Source organism: Ranitomeya variabilis, chromosome 5, assembly GCF_051348905.1.
Source record: "Ranitomeya variabilis isolate aRanVar5 chromosome 5, aRanVar5.hap1, whole genome shotgun sequence".
Lineage (NCBI taxonomy): Eukaryota > Metazoa > Chordata > Amphibia > Anura > Dendrobatidae > Ranitomeya > Ranitomeya variabilis.
In genome coordinates, this window is record NC_135236.1 from 340,248,720 (window position 1) to 340,265,258 (window position 16,539).

The 16,539-nt window shown below is 41.0% G+C and overlaps 1 protein-coding gene across 1 annotated transcript in view; it reads right to left on the minus strand.

Annotated features, from left to right (window-relative positions):
• Positions 1-16,539, minus strand: part of LAMB1 (laminin subunit beta 1) — a 69,951-nt gene that overhangs the window by 11,939 nt on the left and 41,473 nt on the right. The window contains exons 22-27 of the mRNA XM_077264808.1: positions 14,564-14,781; positions 14,341-14,437; positions 7,344-7,713; positions 3,015-3,190; positions 1,765-2,006; positions 194-397 (exon numbers count right to left, since the gene is read on the minus strand). Coding sequence (XP_077120923.1) covers positions 194-397; positions 1,765-2,006; positions 3,015-3,190; positions 7,344-7,713; positions 14,341-14,437; positions 14,564-14,781 — 1,307 coding nt within the window. The remainder of the gene's footprint in view (positions 1-193; positions 398-1,764; positions 2,007-3,014; positions 3,191-7,343; positions 7,714-14,340; positions 14,438-14,563; positions 14,782-16,539) is intronic.

Genomic DNA, 16,539 nt, shown 5'->3' on the forward strand with positions numbered 1-16,539 from the left:
ATATACATAATAAGGGGAGACTTGACACATTTCTTGCACAGGGGCCCCAAGCTGTCAGTATCGCCTGTGGCTTGAGATGTTTCACAAAGGGCCCTGGATCTGCCTCATATGGCCTATTTTTCAGATTTAAGTCAGAAAAAGGCACAGCTGGGAAAAAATATATCTGATCTGCGATGATGGACATCTCACGTACCAGTTTAGAGAGTTCCTCCACTTCTGCCATAGCACTCAGAATCTCTCTATCGAAATTCATCGCTGTTTTCCATGCATTATGGGCCACGGTTACCAACCCATCACAGCCTTCTCCACCACATTTCCTCTTGCCATCTTTTGTTGTGCAACCAAGGCCGCCACAATGTGAATCATCACATGATGCACCAACCGAACTTCCACAAGTCTATGGAAAAAAATAAATAAAAACTCAAAACATCTAGTAACAACTACTTAAAATGTATCTGCAATGCCATACACAGAATTATAAAATTGGGATCAAGCATTTCTCCTATGTGCTGGGAAGAAAAAACCAAACCATCACGGACAGAGGACCATATGCCAACTTTATGGCTAACGGTTTACGTACTTCAAATTTTGCAAGAACTTACTGCTGTCAAATTGCAGACTATAGACTGCCACTATCAGACTGCAGACAGGGCATCAAACCAAATCGTTTGTGAAAGTTCTTGTACAACTTTGCTGCTCTGTTGTATGTTTGGATCAATCCTGCTGATCTATTCCATTAGTATCACATTAAAAAGTAATTATTTTAACCCCTTCACGACTGGACAATTCTTTTCAGTTTCTCAGTTTCTCTTCCCCTTTGTAAACCCCCAAGAGCCATATATTTTTTGTTTTCTGTCAAAGCCATCTGAAGGCTTTTTTGGGGGGGAATGAGTTGAAGTTTTGAATGTCACCATTTAATCATAGTGTGGTGAAATTGCAGACAAAAAAAATATGATTCTGCCATTTTGTTTTTTTTTTAAGGTTTTCAGTGTTCTTTGCAGTAAAAATGATCTGGCAATATGATTATCAATGTCAGTAAGATTGTGACAATACCAAATATGTATAATTTTTTATTATTATTATTATTATTATTTCAGTGATGAAAAAAATTACGGATTAAAAATATTTTGCCACGACATAATGAGCACTTCTGTCCATTTATTTTAGCGATTAGTGATGTCCATCAAAACATATGACCTGTCCCTATGATGTGTAAAATGTTCAAGATGATGGTTATCTTTTAAAGGGAATTTGTCATCAGGTTTTTGCCTCCTAATCATAGAGTAGCATAATGTATAGACAGAGACCCTGATACAAGCAATGTATTGCTTACCGGGCTGCTTGCTGTAAATGTACTAACATCACAGTTTTATGACAGCAGATTATCACTAGATGGCTAGTAAACTTGCTGCCCTGTAGTCCCCCATATTCATGATCTATGTATACCCCACCCTCACCACTGACTGGCAGCTTTCTGCCTATGCACAGTGTATACAGAAAGCTTCAACTCAGTGGTGTCAGCAGGTTTATCCAGAGCTCAGCATTCAGAGAAGTGGTAGATCTGCAGAAGATAAAACAGTGATTTTATCAAAACTGCAAAAAGCAGCCCATTAAGTAAAACATTGCTGCAATCAGGGTCTCTGCCCCTACATCATGCTGCTTTCAGACGGGGTAGCAACAATATGGTGACAGATTTCCCTTAAGGGTTTCCATTAATCTACGAAGAAACACTCTGAATGCTAATCATAAGGTCATATAACATACCTTTTCAGATACAGAAGAAAGGTCCAAATTCTGGATCTCACCAGCAAGTTCATCCAAAATCCGCGACTGCTCATCTTGAATTTGCTTAAAAACAGTTTCCTTATCTTCTATAAGATCTTCCACTTCCCTCCGTGTAGCCGCTGAGTACTCCAGAGTGCTATCTAGGTTGACTGCTGACGCATTGACCTTTTCTTCAGCTTCAAGAGACATCTGGAAATATTTATTGATGCTGTCCATAGCGCCTGCACAACAGCAAGATATGTGTGAGCTGTACTGCTAAATCAACCTCCAAACAACATGCCATTGTTATGTATTAGCTGATATACAGGAAGCCGAGTACGCATGACTAAGGGGAAGTTGGGAAATAGAACAGTGGAACAGCCATTTTATGTACCGTATTTTTCGAGTTATAAGATGCACTTTTTTTCCACAAAATTTTGGGTGAAAATGGGGGTGCGACTTATCCGAATGCAGCTTACCGGCTGTGGTGGAGTGGAATGCTTGAAGCTTCTAGCGGCGGCGGCGATGCTGCAGGTCCCAAACTGGTAGGAGGGGGGTGTTCGGCAGTACAGGGGCTCCACCAACATTTTGTGAAAGCCCGGAGCCTCGACACTTGCCATACTTTTCAATGCAATGGACTCCGGGAAAAATGGAAGCCGGAGGCAACATATGTGCAGATTGAGATATCTGAACAAAGATCTCTGCTCCCGAGATCTCATTTGTGCATGCGTCACCTCCGGTGGCCATTTTCCCAAAAAGTATGGAAAGTGCAAGGGCCCTGGAGTTTCCCAAAATGAACACCACCACCTGCCAGCCTGGGGCCCACGGCATCTCTTGCTGCAACCAGTTTCCTGTAGCATTGACCCTGCCACTTGAGACCCCACTCCACCGCAACCGCTCCCCGGTAAATATACCGTGAAAGCGGGTTATAAGACGCACCATCATTATATTACTTTTTTTTTTTTACTATTTTACTCCCCAAAATTTGGTGTGCGTCTTATAATCCACAAAATATGGTACATTGCAAGTTTTAGGCTTTAATCAAAACTGATTATAGAATACACCCAATAAAAACATAAAAATGGATGACTGTCTCTAGTACACATCCTAAATCTTATTAATAATACTATAAAATCTAACAAAGCCAGGAATAAACTCTTTATCTAGGAATATAGGTGTCACTTTTTGATTAACATTTTTAGTCGTGTTGCTTTTTCAGCAAATCATAGAATGGAATTGGAGAAACCAACCTCGAACATTAGAAATCTTCATATACTCTAGCTGTTCTCCGAGCTCTTTCAGTGCTTTACTGACACTATCGGCATCTGCCTGCAGCTCGGCTACATCGTCTGAAGCATTAAGATTGATCTTTGCAAGATTTTGCTCTAATTCTGTAACTTTTTCGGAAACCTCAGATTTCAGTTTCCTTGGAAGATAAGGAGAAAATATAGGTGAATGTTAGCACAGTGTGTTTTGCAATCAAGCATATCTATTATTATTATTATTTATTCTCAGAGCATCATTTATTCCATGATGCTGTACCTGAGAAGGGACTACACGCAAAATACAAATATAATTTATAGTCAAGAAACTACGGTAATAATGACAGAGTGGAACAGAAAGGAACTTACAGTCTACAGGATACTGGGGAAGGAGACAGATTTGGGGGGGTTGCAGTAGCCCCAGTGGTGGTGAGGTGATAGCAGGGTCATTGCAGGCTGTAAACTTTCCTGAAGTGATGCGCTTTCAAGTTCCATCTAAAAGTACCGAGTGTGGTGGATAAACGAACGTGTTGGGGCATAGAATTTCAGAGGATGGGGTATACTTGAGAATAGTTTTGGAGGCAATTGGGTGAGGAGCGTATAAGTGTGGAGGAGAGGAGGTCTTCGGATACCAAGAGATTATGTGTTGGAAGATATTGGGAGAGATACATGGCAAAGACAGATTATGGACGGCTTTGTAGGTTACAAAGTTACAGCCAAACCAGATCTCCACTTTGCACTGACGAGGGGCAGTACCCCGAAACACAGTGTCTGCAAATTGAGATTCTGGTTTGGCTTTTATCCTAAGTCATGTGACAAGGCTCGTTAAAGGGTCAACATTGACTGTTAGGATCGCTACTTCCAATAGAGGTGGCACTAGAGTTCTAGTCTGCTTCCTCTCTGAAGAGACAATTTGCATAGGTCAAAGTTAGTAATTTGTACTAAGAATGTTGTGGAATTGGAAGCCACTGTAGGGATTCGCAATGGGGAGAAGTAGAGAAGTAACAAGGAAAGAGGTGGACTAGTCGAGTAGTAGAGTGAAGGATGGACTAGAGAGGTGAGAGAATGTTAGCAGGAAGGCCACAGAGGCAACAAAAGGTGGCAAGAGCTTGGATGTGCATTTTGAAGGACAGAGCAGAGTCTAGGGCTACTCAGAGGAAACAGACTTCCAATACTGCAGAGAGGGTGGTGTAATTATGGTAATTGTGCCAGATAGATTGGGTAGAGGGGTTAGGTGAGATAGAGGAAAGATGATGAGTTTAGTTTTGTCCATACTGAGTTTCAGGAAGCGAGAGGAGAAGGAGGAGAATATGGCTGAAAGACACTCAGGGATTCTGGACAGCAAATAAGGGACGTCTGGGTCAGAAAACTAAATCGGAGTGTCATCAACGTATAGATCAGTGTTCCCCAACTCCGGTCCTCAAGAGCCACCAACAGGTCATATTTTGAGGATTTCCTTAGTATTGCACAGGTCATTGAATGCTTGCCTGTCCAGGTGATGCAATTATCAACTGTACAATACTAAGGAAATCCTGAAAACATGACCTGTTGGTGGCTCTTGAGGACCGGACTTGGGGAACACTGGTATAGATGGAACTGGAAGCTATGGGACTTTATGAGTTGCACCAGGCCAAAAGGTATAGATTGAGAAGAGAAGGGGGTCAAAGGACAGAGCCTTGAGGGACACTGACAGTGAGAGGGTAGGACAAGGAGGTATTATGCGAGTGGGAGACGCTAAATGTGCGGTTAGAAAGGTATGAGGAGATCCAGGATAGGGCAAGGTCTTTGACACCAAGGGAAAAGAGAATCTGTAATAGGAGGTAGTGGTCGACTGTGTTGAAGGCAGAGGATAAGTGCACAAGTGGTGAGCTGTGATTTGGTGAGAGGATGAGTAAGCTCTCCTTCAGTGATGTTGGGGAGGAAGGTTATGGTGGAAGGGCATTGGTCTGTTATATGGAGGGGTTGTGGTGGTTGAGCCGTAAAGACTTGCCTTGTTTGGTCGATCACATTTTTGGAATGTGAAATGAAAGTCTTCTGCAAGATGAGGGAGATGTTGGTGGATGGAGGAGGGAGCTAAAAGTGTTGAATACTCGTTTGGGGTTGCGGGATAAGTAGGATATGAGGGTTGTGAAATAGTCCACTTTAGCAGAGGTGAGGGCTGACTTGAATGTCAAAGTTGCTTGTGTAAATGCAGTGAAGACGTCTAACTAGTGTTTTCTTCAAGCTCCACTATGCAGCCCTGGACACTTGTCGAAGCTTTTTAGTGATGTTGTTGTACCAGGTTATCTATTGATTCTATACACTCTGCCATGTATGAGAGGGGCACCTGAATCAAAAATGATGACAGTGTGTCGTAAGTGGCTGTGTCATGAAGTGAAGAGGTAGAATAGATTGAGAGGTGGCGGGGGCTTTTCAGGCGAGGAGGACAGAGATGAGAATGTGAAACATCTATGACAAAACACGGTAAATGCAGTGTAAATACTTTGATCATCTGAAATGCAATATAGCAGTAGAGTTAAACAGTTTTTTAAGGCTTCTCCCAGCCCGCTCCCTTAGGCTATGTGCTCATGTTGCAGAAATGCTGCGGAAATGTCCGCAGCATTTCCGCAACTCCCTGCCACGGGTAAAACACATGCAGAATTCGCATGCATTTTCCCACAAAGCACAAACGTTTTGCAAGCGTTTTTAGCTTGCAGAATGCTTGCGCTTTTCCAAGCGATTTGACGCATCGCTTGGAAAAGTGATTGACATAGTGCATAGTGCTTGACAAGTGTGACCAACTTTTTACTATTGATGCTGCCTATGCAGCATCAATAGTAAAAGATAGAATGTTAAAAATAAAAAATATGGTTGTTCCCACATTCCGACGGCCCCCCGATCTCCTCAGCGACGCTCCCGATACATTCCGTTCCCAGGGATGCTTAGGGGCGAAGGACCTTTGTGACGTCACGGTCACGTAACCGCGACGTCATCCCAGGTGATTCACACAATGCATCCCTGGGAACGGAAGCCGCCGTGTGCACCGCTGAGAGGCAAGAGGACTCCGGGGGCCATCAGAAGGTAAGTATATCCCTATTTTTAATTTATTTATTTTATTTTTTTTTACAGGAATATTGTACCCAGGGCCTGGAGGAGAGTCTTCTCTCCTCCAAACCCGGGTACCATCCGCACATGAAGCGCTCACTTTACGCATGGTGGCATAGCCACATGTGTAAAGTGAGCTTTTCAATGCAATCCTATGGCAGCGGAATCGCAGCGATTCTGCAAAAATAATGAACATGCTGTGGATTTTACCGCTATGAGATTCCGCAGCGGGAAAATCCGCAGCATGGGCACAGCAACTGCGGAATCCCATAGGATTGCATGGGAATGCATTTTTAAGCGTTTCCGGTGTGGCAAAAACGTGGTGGAAATGCATAAAAACCGCAATGTGGGCACACAGCCTTACAGTTTGCAGGTGAAATGTTTATAAATGGTAATTTTGAACAATTTCTAGTTAAAGAGAACCTGTCACATGCAGTCTGGTCTGGCAGCATAAAACCATAAGCTGGCCACACACCCACACACTAGATGACTGTTGGCCAAACAATGATTCGGCTGATTGTTCGGCCGACAGCCATCTCAGCCGACTCTCTTATACACAAGCTCGTTTCACCTAAAGCTCCTGTGAGAAAGCCGCCGTCTGATGCATCGGCAGTCAGCTTATTTCAGGGAAAACAATGCAATCGGCAGTTTGGAATTGGACCTGCGCATTTGACAACTCCGCCCCAACCATCCGTCAGATGGCGCCCCATACACATTAGGCCTTCGGCGTAGCATGTCGATATGGTCAGCTTCAGGTGACTTCAGTCTATGTTTATGGCAGCCTTTAGAGCAAGTGATCCTTATCAGATTTATATGTAGGCTAAATATTTTCCCCATAAACCTAACTAGTGTTTTATCGATTCTTCCAATCCAAACTCATTATTGGGTTTTCAGTCCATGTGGCAGTCCTAATCATTGAAGTACAGCCTTTCCTGTATAAGTGTGCATACAGAACTAGATATCAATTATCTATTAGGACCGCCCTCTTGACTCCTAAGCCTAGAAGAAGCACATTGCATAAAATACAAGCTATACTGAATTTTTTCCTACAAACCTATATATCATTTTGCTCATCTTCATCGGCTCTTTGAAGCTGATATGTTAAAACGTATGTGCTTGGTCTTCTATAAATGTGTCTAATCATTTGTAATGTTTTGTGCTTGCCATAGTTAGGTTCCTTTGAAAAACACCTCAGATTCCTCAATACTTGTTCCTATAATATCAAATACTTACTCTGCCTCTTCAAAAAGATTATCAATGTTTTTCAATGGCTGCGTAGCAGGATTCTGGGAAATAATAGTTTTAATTTCCTCCAATTTTTCCTGAACTTTACTGATGGTTTTCTGGTATGGTCCAATAACGCCAGTAATTTTCATATCATTGGCACGGTTTAAAAGTTTGTTTGTCCTGTTGGAGAGCTCGTTGATGATGACATCCCAGAGGGCAAAGCATTTGTGACAGGGAACACAATTTGGGAAAATGCCCGAGTAGCCACGAGCACATTTATCACAACGGACCCCTTCTACGCCTTCATTACAAACGCAGTGTCCAGTGGATCGGTCACACTGCGGCGTCTGTATACCTCGGGAGTCGCAGTCACAAGCTGCAAAACAAATCCAACAATTCACAACGTAAACTTAAGGAAAAAAAATATTGTATTATGTTTTGGAAAACGAGTTGCCAAACGAAAAGCCAAAAACATCACTGCTCTAGAGGAGATCTGCATGGAGGAATGGGCCAACATACCAACAACAGTGTGTGGCAACCTTGTGAAGACTTACAGAAAACGTTTGACCTCTGTCATTGCCAACAAAGGATGTATTACAAAGTATTGAGATGAAATTTTGTTTCTGACCAAATACTTATTTTCCACCAGAATATGCAAATAAAATGATAAAAAAACAGACAATGTGATTTTCTGGATTTTTTTTTCTCAGTTTGTCTCCCATAGTTGAGGTCTACCTATGATGTAAATTACAGACGCCTCTCATCTTTTTAAGTGGTGGAACTTGCACGATTGCTGACTGACTAAATACTTTTTTGCCCCACTGTATATGTGATAAATAAATCTACTATGCAAATACAGAACATGGGTTGAATTAAAGAGCTTGTCCGGGGAAGGTAAAACTATGCACAGAGTAATGGATGTGTAAAAGATAAACTCGCATACTGGCACCCATCTGGATTCAGCTTCAGCAGTTTACTCCATGGACTGCACTTATGCAGGAAAAACCGCTGCAGCCAATCATAGGCAGCAGTAGTCTAGTTACTGGCTAATTGGTGGCATCTCCACTTTATGTGCTGGCACAGACCACGGAATGCTGGATCCAGGTGTGTGCCAGTATGTGAGTATTAAAGAGTTTTATTTATTTTATTTTTTTTAACACACACATTGTCTCCTGGGCAAGCCTTTACTTTACCCAGACAACCTTTTTAAACACTATAATGTAATGAAAAGAAGGTATACTGCACAAGATAAGCATTTATTATTGACATGAAAATAAGCAACATGTAAGTTTAGGCTCATCTCTTGGGAGAACAAAAGGCTCCATGCTTTTCTCTCCTGACATTAGATGGACCTGCTGAAATTGGCAATAATAAGGTGTAATGTGTATAGGGGCCTTCAGGCTCTGTTCACACCTTGTTTCCTTCAGAGGTATAAGTCGGAAGCAGTGATGAGTGAATGTGCTCGGATGAGGTGCTAGACCCTGCACGCCAGGGTCTGTCTCCAGTGAAGACTGTGGGTGTTGCAGTAGTTGGCTGCATGTCACAATTCCCATACAGTAGTATGGCGGAGCGCTGCATGCATAGGCAGCCACCGCTCCAGCACTCCCTAATGCCTAGATTTATGGGGGACCCAGATATGGTTACACAGTGCTTAGCTCATGCTTGCCTATCCCAGCTCCTGCACAGAGCGCTATTCTTCTTCACCCCCAACATGGAAACTACTGCATACTGGAGGTTGGGGGCTACAAAAAATGGCATGGCGGGCCGTATGTGGGCACTCCTGGTTTATACTGACAGAACACCTGAAACAAAGTTTCAAAAAAACAAACAACAATATTCCATACCTTCCGTCGTTCTGTCCCACGTTGTAAATCCATCGGAAAGGGTTAACTAATTTTACAAGCAGAAGCCTGTTAATGCAGCCGCTTCTGCCTGTAAAAACCCGGAGAATGAATGGAAAGCAGGGTAACCTGTAGTTACCTTGAGTTGCGGTGATGCGCCCTCTGCTGGATGTCCTCATGAACTGGAGCCTTGGAATTTTTCCCACGCTCGAGATCATATGAGGACATCCAGCAGGGGGCGCATCACCGCGACTCAAGGTAACTACAGGTCATTCCCCTGCAATCCATTCATTCCCGGGGTTTTTACAGGCACGAGCACTGCTTTAGCAGAGCTCCTGGCTGTAAAATGATTTAACCCCTTCAGATGGATTTACTTCGTGGGACTTGACCTGAGCGACGGAAGGTATGAGATATTGTTGTTTTTTTATTTTTCCTTTGTTACAGAACGAGGGTCTTCAGGTGGGTTAAGAGTCTAATAAAATATTACAACACCCTGTGTCTTTATTTAATTAAAATACTTTTTAAAAATGTGTGTGTGTTTTATTAACCATTTCGTACTATTGGATTAATAATGGATAGGTGTCATAATTGACGCCTCTCCATTTTTAATCTGGCTTAATGTCACCTTACAATAGCAAGGTGACATTAACCCTTCATTACCCCATATCCCACCGCTACACGGGAGTGGGAAGAGAGTGGCCAAGTGCCAGAATAGGCGCATCTTCCAGATGTGCCTTTTCTCTGGTGGCTGGGGGCAGATGTTTGTAGCCAGGGGGGGCCAATAATCATGGACCCTCTCTAGGCTATTAATATCTGCCCTCAGTCACTGGCTTTACCACTCTGGCGGAGAAAATTGCGCGGGAGCCCACGCCAATTTTTTCCGCCATTTAACCCTTTATTTTACAAGCTACAGCGCCCAAATTTTGCACATACACACTACTAACATTAGTAGTGTGGAATATTAAAAAAAAAAAAGGGATATGAGATGGTTTACTGTATGTAAACCATGTCTCATATCATGTCGAGTTTCGGAAGGAGAAATGAAAAGCCGGCAATTGAATTACCGTCTTTTCTCTAACACCGATGCGTATTTCTCGCAATGCACACGCATGGTCAGTGTGTAATCTGATTTTTTATCGCACCCATAGACTTGCATTGGCGAGTCTCGGCCGATACGCTGACAATCGCAGCATGCTGCAATTTTACTCGGATCCTGAATACGGCGGAGAAAATATCGGATGATGGGAGCTGCACCATAGATTAACATTGGGCCGAGTGCTATGCGATTTTTTATCGCATAGCACTCGTCCGTATTACGGTCTAGTGTGACCCCGGCCTTAGACTGAGCAAAAAATGGCAGCATACCCGAGTATGATCCGTTACTCAGATTGCACTCTGTCGTGCAAGTCAATGAGTCTGTGCAAACCATAAGACTGTACTCGGATGACATCCGAGTGCAGTCCGATTTCCACCAACTGACAGAATGGAGATGGAGAATTTTATTTTCTCCATCTTCTCGCCACACAGATTCGGATCACACTTGGATCAGAGTGCAATTTATATAATCGTCCTGATAAGGGAATACAAGTGCTTGTGACCCCAGATTTATGCTCGTTCACTGGTCGTTTGGCAGGATGAGTACACACAAGATAATCATGAAACGAGTGTTCTCGTTCACAACTGTCTTGCAGTGTAAATGCCCCGTTAGTATATGCACCATTAATTATATGCAAATATAATGGACAGTGGAGTTACGGTAATTATTTTGGCCCTGCAGATTTGACAATAAGCTTCTCTTTTCTGTTCCTGACAAAACCCCCAAGATCTGTGCACAACGCCCCCAGTGATTAGGATCTCCTGTTGTGCTGTTCAAAGCAGCCAGTCCTCCGAGTACACAACAAAGATCTGTCAGGAGTCACTTAACTTTTTTTTTTTACATAGAGATGAAGACTGGAGGGCTACACCAACTACAAGGGCCATTAAGAATCTCAAAAAAAGGAATGTCAAGCTAAAATTCGACGTAAGTGATCTTTTGATCTTCAGAAGACCCTAGAGTTAGGTGCTGCTATTTATCTCAATCTGACATCTGTTTGATAAATGTCAGAAAAAGCTATTTTCATTGCGATAAACAAAATCTCATTTGTGTTTAATAAATGGGAATATGGTATATTTTAATGGAACATTGTAAATAAAGTTTTCTCTTTAGTGTCTATTGAGTACTAAAGTATATTAAAGAAGTTGCCCCCTTTTGATGACAATATATTTTGAGCTAAAAAAAACATTTTTTGCTACTGGATTTCATAAAAAAATGTTAAGTCGTTTAAGTTTTACGAGCTCTTTGTTTCCCTGCACAATCAACATTTATGGTCATAAATCAGCTAAGCGGAGCTCAAAGAATGAGAGATAAAAGAGCCATCACACCATCAGAACAAGCTCACTGATAGGTTCTCAGTTAGCCCATTCTGCAAGCAGTAATACACTGTGCAGCGCAGAGGCAGTAGAAGGCATCCGATGCAAAAGGTTTCCTGAAACCCACTAGGAAACATCATATTTAGCCATAAATAGAGGCATTTAAGTAATTAAAAAAAAGTCCTAATTAGCATGAACATTAAGTATATTAATACTAATATACTAAAAGCATGGCTTTTTACAAGTACAAGAGAATCATTTTAAAAAGTAAAAAAGCCGGAACATCCAACTGCAAAGAATACGATAATTTTTTACTCATCCATTATTAAATGAACAGCTCTAATGTAATTTTTTCTTCATTAAACTAAACCAAGCATGAAAATGTTATCCCTGGCATTCGAGCTGGAAACAAGCCATCTTTGTGCTGCTCAGTAAGTGAATGTAGGAAGCCTTTTTACAGCATTGTCAAAGCAAGAACAGAAATAAATGTAATATGCTGAATAGTGAACATTCAATTGTGAAGAATGCACTCCTCATATAACTGATACTGTGATTATGACCAGGCTCTTGGACCCTTTTCACGCCAATGTAACATCCTAAAGAAACTATTCTTCCAAAATTGTTTCACTACTTTTTAGAATGTCGTCAATATACCCACCCACACGTCTCTTACTAAAATAAAGTGGCCCTATTTGTAGTGAACAGTTGGGACTTTGTTCAGGTTTGGCATGCCTTCATGCCTTCATTGCTGTGCTCTACAAAGCATATCTATTCCGCAATGTGTAGGCTATAAACAATACACAATGACTCCAATTATCAGCCCCGAGTAAATCACGATAATTAACCAACGCCAGATGAATATTATACGTTCACATCGGTGCCAAATATGAGAAAGCATACTCCAAGAATTAGATCAAATAGATGGACAAAAATCATAATCAACTGAGTGACATTTATTTCCTGTTAGAAAACACATCACTCATGGGTTGTTTTAAAACCCGGTGCACTCCCATGCATTTCTATGGAAGGGATTAATGATTTGTTTAGTTAGTGATTTTTGGAGAGACTTCTGTAGCTCGGGGCAGAGGGCACAAACTTACAGGCTAATGAGCGACTTCAGCTTTGCATAAAGAAAATTCAGTTTTCGGTTCTTCTGGTTAATCCTTAATGACAATGACTTACTTCCCTGCTAAATAATGATGTGATAAAACCTTTGATCTTATGTGATGATTCAGATTCCCAAGATCTGTGCATTAGGCAAGAACTCTTACTACGTGTCTATACAGCCCTATAACAGATTGCGATGATGGACGTGTCTGGCAGGACAAAGCTCATTGCTCTTTTCTTGGCCCGAACAATAACTGGCAGGCTTCTACTAACGTTTTTGCCTGAAAAACTCGCCATTAAGCAGCCAGGCCACAAAAAAAGACCTAAGGAGGTAACATTAAAAGGAATCTGTCACCATGTTTTTGCTACCTCATCTGAGAGCAGCATGAGATAGGGGCAGAGACTTTGGTCCCAGCGATGTGTCACTTACTATGAGCTGATTGCTGCAGGTTTATCCGCTACAGATTTACCAGTTCTCTAAATACTGAGCTCTGTTAGACCTCGCCCACACCACTGATTGGCAGTTTGTGCAAACTGTGCATAGGCAGAAAGCTGCCAATCAGTGTTGGGGTGGGGTTATACAGAGCTTATGAATATGGATGACTACATGGCAGCAGGTTTACTAGTCATCTAGTGATAAAATCACTGATTCATCAGCAAAAGATTGTCAAAATGCATCACTGGAATCAGGGTCTTTGTCTGTAGGTTATGCTGCTCTCAAAATAGAAAAAAAACCTGGTGAAAAATTCCTTTTAAAAGGGGTATTCCCATCTTCAGGATCCTATCCCAATATGTAGTAGGTGTAATAATAATAATAATAATATTAGCGAATATCTCCAACTAGAAATGTAGTATAGTTTTTCTGATTCGATATGTCTCTTTCCTCATATACAGGCATTGCAGGACTTTAGGTATCCACGGTTACGACCACTAGCAACAGGCCAACTGTCACTAGATCAGTGGTCGTAACCATGGATTCCTAAGGTCCTGCAATGCCTGCACATGAGGAAAGAGACATAGCGAACCATTAAAACTATTTCTACATTTGTAATTGGAGGTATTTGCTACTTTTATTACACCTACTACATATTGGGATAAGATCTTGTAGGTGGGAATACTCCTTTAACATCACAAGTCAGACGATTAGTTGCAGTGGTCACGGGACAATGTTTATGTGTGGAACATAGTGCTGAGATTAGAAGATCAATGTCGGTCCGGGAAGTAAATATAGAATGGATTCTTTATTGGACGCTGGGGCAAATAATAGGATATTGTTTAGTAGTTGACAACTCTAACAGGCATTTATTTTCAATTTTAGAAAATACGAAATACATTAATTTGCGTTTACGGCTTTTATGCAGAACTATGCATTTCCATGGTAACAGTGAACGAACAAGCTTCCTTCTATTTGTAGAAAGAAGAGTACAAATGAAGTATAATTGCTGGATCCCACTAAACTGGGTCTGTTTTTCGTTACAATAAAAACATATACATCTATCTGTAAAACACAAAATAGTTGGGTATAATGACTATTTGCAGAGTTTCATTCACTCTAGATGTATTGGAGAGATATTGAGTTGCTTATATTTGAAATTTTTTGCACTGCAACAATTATAGAAAAAAGTAGTTTGTTTTTTTTTTCTTACCTTGGCACTCAATATCTGGATTACCCCAGAATAGTTCCTGGCATTCACTGCAGTTTCTGCCGCCAAAACCAGCCATGCAATGACACTGCCCAGTAAACTGTGAAGAAAGCCATAGATCTATGAGATTTACACACCTCAATAGTATACACTATGTGATGTAAAGTGTTTGTAACGCGCTGCCGAATATGATGGCGCTAGATCAATAAGAATAATATGTACTTACCTGATTGCAAGATGGACCCAGAGAGCGGCCAGGATCGCAGCCACAGGACTCGCACCCATTCCCACTAGCAAGATTCCAGGTATTTGGGGCACAATGGTCACAGCTCTGTCCAATCACATTGCTCAAACATGGGCACTGGCCTGTGGCTATATTACAGTGGCAACTGATGTCTCCCTGGCAGTAATCCTGATCAGTACCCAGGTAATTACACACACATTCTAAAAAGCAAACAAATGGGGTAAAAGTTATCTGAAAAGATGCCAAACCATGTCACAAGTATAGTAGTATTCCTAATTAAAGTATAGATGTTTTGTATAGTTTTTCTTATTTCTTTCACTCCATAGAATAGTGTAACAAACTTTTTTGTTCTGCACATCCAGATACATGGCATTTTCACAGATAGAACCGAAGAGCCGGACTGAAGCATTCTAACCCTAAACCATTGTAACGGATGCATTAGGCCTCATTCAGACGTTGAGTATTTGGTCAGTGTTTTACAGTAATTACCGGTATAAGCCAAAAGCAGTAGTGGAACAATTAGAGAAAAAGTATAATAGAAACATATGCACTACTTCTGCATTTATCACCCACTCCTGGTTTTGGCTTACAAATATGGAGGTAAAACAACTCACCAAATACTGAACATGTGCACATGGCCTTAGCGTAAATTTTGTGATTATTAAAATTTCCTACAAGAGATCTGGGTCTTGCTGGAAGATAGAAGCAGAAAATTGGAGTAATACCCCTATGCAAAGAAATGGAAATAGAAACAAAGTTTCCACAGGAAATCCAAGAGGGCAGAAATAGATGTGAAATGTTGTGCAAGAAAAGCTTGGAAAAAACGCATGAGAATCACACCATACCTAGCATGGAGGATACGGGCCATGGCTCAAAGACCAAAACAACGTACCAAAAGTGTGAAAAAACACCAACCACAAAAAAACTGTGGTGTGGAATATATTTGAAAAATGTGAAAATTACCTTAAAATTTTTTTCTGCCTTATTATATTGCCATCACACAGCCCATCCTTGCTGTGCTATATAAAGGAAGACAAAAAAACAAAAAAAACAAAGAGGGTGGTCCCTCAAAACGTCACTCAGGTTCAGGAGATTTGATCTGCCTGTTCCTATCTGGAATGAAACTTCCATATCAGGTTTGCTGGGTTACGTTTAGAATTTAGAGACTGTGGTGTTGATCCTGTATGTAAATTCTTGAATAATGAAAATAGATGTACAGAAGTATTGTTTGAGATGATGGAAATCTGAACAAATGCCGCCGTTGTCTTTATTTAGAGAGCGGTAAATGTTTTCCCCACAACTTACAAGCAACATGTGGCCTCTGCGTTTCGAGTGCCAAAAAAAGGTAAATACAAGAAAAACTGCAGAAAAGAACGCAACATACAATGTAAAGTAAAAAAAAGGCAAAAATGCTGTAAGTGAACTAGACCTAAGAGGAGATGTGTGATAACCAAGATGGTGTAAAGGGACACGGACCGTTTTTTTTTTTTCAGAAGAAATGCAACAAAATATATTATAGAAACTATAATTCAATAATCATTATTGTTAAGATCAGTTTTTTGTGTTACAAGTACTTAAAAAAGGCAGGTTTTTTTCTTGATATTACCATTTTTATAAATACAATTAGTAATCTGGCAATTTTTACACCAGCTACTGGACCTTTTCATGACCTTCAGGAAGAGTTTTGAGCAGATTCTATACCATCAGAGGCATGATTAGCATGGCAGGTGAAATAGGTTAAGGACTGAACATTGTGGGTAATGTGCATGTGTTATTTCCTGAAACAACAGGAATCTAGGGTTCCAAAAAGCCCCAGCTGCCAGTGTGAAAATTACAAGATTTTTTAATATAGATATGGGGGAAATGAATATTGCCATATTTTAAAAGAAATGCATCTAACACAAAAAATTGATTTAGGTCATTTTCTGATGATAGCTTCCCTATAAAGATATGAACAA